The 7,394-nt window shown below is 43.3% G+C and overlaps 1 protein-coding gene across 1 annotated transcript in view; it reads right to left on the reverse strand.

Moving 5' to 3' along the window:
• Window positions 1–241: 241 nt before the first annotated feature.
• LOC117591528 (protein lifeguard 1-like) overlaps window positions 242–7,394 on the reverse strand; it is a 22,217-nt gene continuing 15,064 nt past the window's right edge. The window contains exon 3 of the mRNA XM_034284820.1: window positions 242–376. Within this exon, the coding sequence (XP_034140711.1) occupies window positions 242–376 (135 nt within the window). The remainder of the gene's footprint in view (window positions 377–7,394) is intronic.

Consider the following 7,394-nt stretch of genomic DNA (forward strand, 5'->3'; position numbering starts at 1 on the left):
GAGCAGCGCTGTCACCACGTCAGCAACCCTTGCAGAAGCTGCCGGCGGATGTGTCCGCGAGGAAGGAAGGTCCAAAGAAAAATTCTGCTGATACTTTGCCGCTGGAAGGGAGTGCTACCTACTCCCTCTCTTCAAGAGTGGTCGCTCTCGAACCTCTCAAGTTATCTATCATCGCTTTGACCTGGACCAAATTCCTTCTCTTCCTCAGTAGAGATCTGCAGTAGAGTATGATGCCGATGGATCAGTAGAAGGCTATTCCTACTCCAATGATCAGGATAGGATCCACGTTTCCCATTGTGGCTTGCTCATTCTTCATGATGTAGTTCAGAATGTGCTCGCCGAGCTGGTGTAGGACCTTATGGTGCCCCATAAAATGCTAAAAGGGAAGAGAAATTTGAGCCGCAGAAGGCTACAATAAATACAATTAAGCCAAACACTACCAAATTGTTGTTCAACGTTTTGGCTGTGGAAATTATGGGACCGAACAAAAAGATAGTTCACGCATTTTTAGACGAAGGCTCATCTGCCTCACTGATAAACAAGATGTTAGCAGATATGATGGGCGTACAGGAGCCAAAGAGAAAGTTGACTTTGAATTGGATCGAAAATCACGCTAAGGAGTTTTTATCAATGAAATGCGACCTTCGCATTAGAGCACCTGGAGCTGATAAGAAATGGCTGCGAATAACTGTATACACAGTACCTTAATTAGGTCTTCCCTTACAGTCAATAGATGTTGAGAAACTTGCTAAATACACACGGATAAAGAATTAACCATTTAACGGATATACAGATGATAATCCTATGATTTTGATTGGAATAAATATTTTTCAATTGATAGCCAGCATCAAAAGTGTTTATTTAGATAAAAATCTAACTGCAGCTAAAAAGCCGTTGGGCTGGCTTGTGTATGGCTCGAAGGGAGGCCAAAGCATTGGGTCAACGCAATTGTCAGTAATCGTTCATGTCCAAAATAAGACAATTCAGAACAAGAAATCCACAAGATAATAACAGATTACTTTCAAACGGAGAACTTTTTAGTAAAAATAACCGTTAAACCATTGGAATCTAGAGAAAGGGATATTTAAAAGAACAAAACTAGACAACTAGAAGGATGTTACGAGACTGGACTCCTTTGGAAGCAGGAGGTGGTTCAATTCCCGGATAGCCCTTCAGAGGTTGCAAAATGCACGGATTGGGAAAAATGGACGAATATGACAAAGCCATTATGGATTTCGTTAAAAAAGGATACGCTGTCAAAATGTCAGATTAAGAAGACGTTCTAATTAAACCAAGGACCTGGTATTTACCGCACTTCGGCGTTGTTGACATAATCAAGCCCAAGAAAATGAGATTGGTTTTCGATGCAGCCGCAACGATCAATTGTGTTTCCCTTAATACCATGCTTTTAAATGGACCTGATTAAAACCCAATGTTGGCTCCGATTCTTTTCAAATTTCGCCAAGAGAAAATTTGCAGTATGCGCCGATATAAAGGAAATGTTTTTGCAAGTACAAGTACGAAGAGAGGACAATGATTCATTAAGATTCCTTTGGAGACATGGCAATCGTAATACACAAGTGAATACTTACAAGATGACCGTCCTTATATTTGGTGCAGCATGCTCTCCTTGTTGTGCCCAATACATTAAGAATATCAACGCAAAAACGCTGAAAGATACAGGAAAGAAGTAATCGATGCCATCCAGACGAAACATTATGTATCTGACTTCGTTGCTAGTTTTTAATCAGAAGAGAAAGCCTTTCGAATCAGTCAGGAAGTCAAGAGAGTACATACGATGGGGAAACTTGAACTCAGAGGCTTCGCATCTAATTCCAAACGCATTCAGGAATTGCTTAATGACACAAAGAAGAACGACTTGCTGGCACAGACCGTCCAAATGAGTAACGAATCAACAGACAAGATTTTAGGCATGTATTTTGATAGTAAGTCCGACAAGTTTGTATTCGACCTCAAGCTAAACCGTTTAGACAACGAAATTGTTGAAGTGCCCTACTAAGCGCCAACTACTAAGTCTAGTCATGTCTGTATCCATTTGGAATGTTAGCGGACTTAATGATACACGGAAAGAAATTGATCCAAGAAATTTGGAAGGCTGGAATACATTGGAATGATCCACTGCCGGAAAATGTATTTTCAAAATTTAACGTTTTCAATCGGATAGATGCTATGCGCCAGAATTTTTTTCAACAAAAGCTAACATAGCTAACATAACATAGAGTTGCATGTTTTCGTTGATGCGAGCGAACAAGCCTTCGCAGCCGTAGTATATTGGCGCATAACGTGTGGTGAAGATACGAAATTAGTCTTTATTGCAGGAAAGACCAGATGTGAAAGTGTATTCAATTCCTAGACTGGAGTTAGAAGCAGCAGTGTTGGGTACACGTTTGAAAAGAACCATTATAGAAAGTCATAACGTGAATGTGCGTAAAACGACACTATGGTCAGACTCGCGAACTGTCATTTCTTGGATTAGATCAGATCATCGACAATTTTAGCAGTTCGTTGCCCATCGGGTAACGAAATACTGGAATCAACATCGGAAAATGTCTGGCAATGGGTGCCAACACATTTAAATACAGCAGACAAAGCCACAAAGTCTAGCCATTTCCTAAAGTACACTGTTGAAAGCGAATGGGTGAGTGGTCCCAAGTTTTTGCTTGTTGAAAGGGAGACCTGACCCACAATGGAGTAGAGCTCTTCCACAGATGACGGCACTGTCACAAGTTACAATGACTGTGACAACTAGCCAGTTTATAGAAATCAGTAAATTCTCAAACTATTTACGGCTGAAACGTATGATGGGATGGTGTTTGAGATTTGTGACTAATTTTCGGAAGGAGATTCAACAAAGAGAAAGAGAAGAATTATCCGCATTTGAATTAGTCCTGGGTGAATCTAAATTGTGTAAAATGGTACAAAATCAAGTTTACACAGACAAGGTTGCAGAATTACAAAACTCTGAATCAGTTTCTAAGAGTAGTTCCATTTATATGCTGTCTCCAAAACTAAATGCGTGTGGAGTTTTAGTTGTCGCGGGAGGATTGGATTATGTTATCACTATTCCAGAAACACAACGTCAACCAATAATATTGCCGCCACAACATAGCTTCACGGAACTTATTGTAAAATAGTAACACGAATCCTATCACCATCAAAACGACTAAACCATCATATACGAGATAAGGCGCAAATTCTGGATCACAAATCTACGTAAAGCGGTAGTTCGAGCAAAAGTTTCCTGCCAATATTGCAAAAATCATAGGGCCAAGCCAATCGTTCCTTTAATGGGCCAACTACCCAAGGAGAGAGTGACACCATATCAACGGCCTTTCACCTATGTGGGACTAGACTACGTTGGAGCGGTTATGGTAACCATCGGAAGACGACAAGAAAAAATATGATTTGCAGTCTTTACGTGTCTGACAATCCGAGCCATGCACCTGGAATTAGTTGCTGATTTGTCAGCAGACGCCTGTATTTTATGTATAAGGAACTTCGTGAATAGAAGGGGAGTTCCCGTAACAATACGATCAGATATAGGAACCAATTTCATAGAAGCTGATAACGAATTAAAACAAGACAATGATTTATTTGACAGGGATTACATAAAATCAGAGATGTCGAATAGGCATTCACCATTGGAGATGTGGTCATCATTTGCGAGGACAACCAACTTAGAGGAAGCTGGAAAAGAGGTATCATAGTCAACACTATTCCAGCTAAAGATGGCCATATTAGATTAGCAGAAGTTGAAACAACCACTGGCATTCTTAAGCGTCCAGTATCAAAATTAGCAGTTTTGGATGTCTTAGGTTTAACTCCGGGCTAGTTTTACGGTGGGCGGGATGTTGCTGGTTCATTATGATATAAAATCAAAATTTTAAATTTTAACCGTCGTTCCCACTCCATTGTCGGTCTGCTATCGATATTTTTAAGCGGTAGATATTTCATTTCAGTTAACTATCTATATTTCATAAACTATCGCGTGGTATGTCGATTTTCGCCCATCTCCATAGAATAAGCAGTGTAAAAACAATCGTCGGCACGACAATACAAATTAATAAATGTTCTCAATTCGTTGTTCAACACTGGTGACGCGCATATCTCGTTTTTACCGCGGAAAGTAGAAAATTAGCTTATTTCGTAAAATAGAGCCTAAACTCGCTTATAATAAGCAATAACCCGATCACCTGTGGTTACCCCACATCCTGATAAAGACGGCGGGACAAAAGTGGCAGTAGATCCGTATTTTTACCGGATAACCTTGCCTCTCGGCAATGGCGGCCCAGCAAAGGCAGTAACACGGAAGCTAGTGCAGCGTAATCCGAAACCAAGGCTGGCATAGGAAGGACCAGGATGGCCACGGAGAAGGCCACAGGATCAAGGATCCTAGTGGAGACGCGAAAAAAAGAGGGAAGGAGACCCCAGACCTGCTTTCTCGGCAGGTGTAAAAATGGCGGGAAAAACAACAGCTACGACGACAAAAACCACCTTGAAAGAGAAAGAGACGAAAAACAAAACTACCAAAACAATTACAAGTGATATGTTTGTCAGACGTCCGTGAGTACAAGATCAACAACGACAACTAACAACAACAACAACAAAAACAACAACAAAAACAACAACAACAAAAACGTCAATAACAAATACTACGAGGGCCACAAAGGCCCTTTTGTAGTGTATATAGATAAACCAAGCGATAATAATTCCAGGATCGCAATTAACCAGTTCGAGCTATCCGAACTTTTGATAAATCTGGGACTTGGCGGTATAGAGGAGGTCGCGAGGGTAGGCTATGGGCAGGTGCAAGACTGTATGTAGGTCGGCCGACGGTGCAAACAAACTTGTGGAAAACAGTGCCTTCGCCGCCCACGGGTACTCTCCCCGGATTTTGCGGCACTTTGTGCAAAGGGCGGGTCTAATCTTTGGGATCCCTGGCCACCACTCGGAGGAGCAGCTCTCGGAGCTGATCATCTCGGATGTCCCCATAGAGGAAATACAACGGATTACCAGAACAGACAGAACCTCGGGGGATAGGGTACCCACCGGCAGGGTCAAACTATGGTTTAGGGGGGAGCAGCTGCCCAAGGAAATCAAGTTCCTATACACCATGGTGTATAGGTAGCAGTAAAACCTTTCGTCCAGTTTAGCCAATGCTTCAGGTGCTTTAGGTTTGGTCATATGGCGCAGCACTGCAAGAGCCTACCGAGATGTTTCAAATGTGGTCGGGACCACAGCATTAACACACTATGCTCGGGGCTAAGCTGTGCTAACTGCAAGGGTAACCACGCGGCTACGCACCCGCAATGCGAGGCCAGAAGGAAAGCGTTTGCAATTCAAAAAAGCATGACGCTTGAAAACTTATCACGGTCTGAGGTCAAGGCTAGGTACCCGGCATTCTTTGGTAGATCTCCACCCAACCCAGGGGACCAAGGGGACCCAGGGGAGTTTCCCCCACCCACATGGCAAAACGGCATCCTCCCCGAACGCCTAAACAACAACACTGAGGCAGCTAGGGAAATTCACTCGGTTGCTTCGTTCGCCGAGGTGACCAAAGCCAAAAGAGCGGCAGCCCGAAATTCGGAGTCGGCTAAGGCAGCTGCCAACATGGCAGAATGGAGGAACGCTATCAACGCAGATAGCCCACAGTTAAGTGAAAAATTCGTGAGAACAACGTCCGGGGTCTCATCTGTGGCCCAGGAAAAGCTTAACGCACTGGGATCCATGCTTACAGCGTTCCTGGTGGAACCCAACAACATTTCCAAGGGGGAATTGGTGAAGAAGTTTTTCCAACAGATCTTGGAGTATGTTAACTCCTCCAATGCTGAACTCGACCGTTTGCAACTTGTGCAAGGGGTGGAAGCGGGATACTCTAACAAAAAAACAATGAAGATTCTACAACTAAACATTCAAAGTCTGACTTACAACAACAACAAACAGCTCCTCAATATGTTTCTAATAAACAACGAAATAGACATTGCAATCCTTTCGGATCCTTTCCTGCAGTATGGAGTAGGAATCTATATTAGAAAGAAAATTAGATTTAGCATTCTGAAAAGAGACGCATTTTCAGCGCATACGCTGCGCTTTCAACGACACTTTCCCAATTCAAATCGGGCATTAAAAAGGTGTTCGAGCTTGCGGAGTCCCTAGACTACCCTTCAGTCGTAGAAGGAGATTTCAACGCCAAGTCTTCCATCTGGGGAAACCCTTCCAGTGACAGCAAGGGTCGCAGCATCGAGAATTAACGACGGATCTCCAACGTTTTCCAGGAACCCTTCCCAATTCTCTGTTCTTGACCTCACCTTTTCTGATCACAGGGTCGGTAGAATCGACTGGCAAGCCCTTAAATCCAAAATAACCAACAGCAACCACTTCCCAATCGTCATAACAGTCGAAGGGTTAGATGCCTCCATTCAAGAGAAGAAAGTGCTGCACAATAGAATAAATCGTATTTTAGGAGCAAGCAGTTTTACCAATCTACAAGAGCTCAACGATAAGGTCAAATCCCTCACCAGTAAAAACACAGTTACCATTCCCAGCAACAACAAGTATATTGCCAAAAAATGGTGGAACGAGGGTATAGAGAGACTGTTTCGCGTGAGAAATGCGTGCAGGCAAAAATACTATTACACCAAAAAATTTGATGATGCCAGGGCCACCATAGAGGCCGACCGCAACCTGCAAAATGAGATTAAAAAATACAGAAGGTCAAACTTCTCAAAGTTCATAGAAGAGGTTTCCTCTTCGCCCTCCATGTGGAGCAGAGTAAAGAACCTTAAGAAATACGGACAAGTCAAAAATGTAGGGAACACATGGACAGACGAAAACGAGAATGGCTTTCTAAAAATGGTCAAAGACATCCCCTCCACTGCAAGCAGTAGACCCCCAGACAACATTCCAAATCTGATTGGACCAGGCGACCCCGAACCTTTGGACATGGGGGAATTTCTGTCCTTCCTGAAATCCAGGAACCCAAATTCGGCGAGAGGCCCAGATGGCATTTCGTTCAGGATGCTGCAGCAACTTCCTGTGGCGAAAAAGCATAACATCTTTGAAATTATAAACAGGGTATGGCTCAGTGGTAACATCCCAGAGGTCTGGCGTAGAATCAAGGTGGTACCAGTCCCCAAGAAGAATGCGGACCCCGCTTCCTTCCAAAACTACAGACCCATTTGCTTAATAAACACCCTGTTTAAGTCTATAGAGGGGTTGATAAAGTTAAAGCTGGACGAACATATTGCAAGGCATGAGCTTCTGCCGGTCAGATCATACGCCTTCAGGAGGAACAGGTCCACGGCGCTCTGCATCAACGACCTGATCAACGAGGTCCTGGCTCTGAAAGCGAGAGGGAATCAGGTCGTGGCGGC

Source organism: Drosophila guanche, unplaced genomic scaffold, assembly GCF_900245975.1.
Source record: "Drosophila guanche unplaced genomic scaffold, DGUA_6, whole genome shotgun sequence".
Taxonomy (NCBI): Eukaryota; Metazoa; Arthropoda; class Insecta; order Diptera; family Drosophilidae; genus Drosophila; species Drosophila guanche.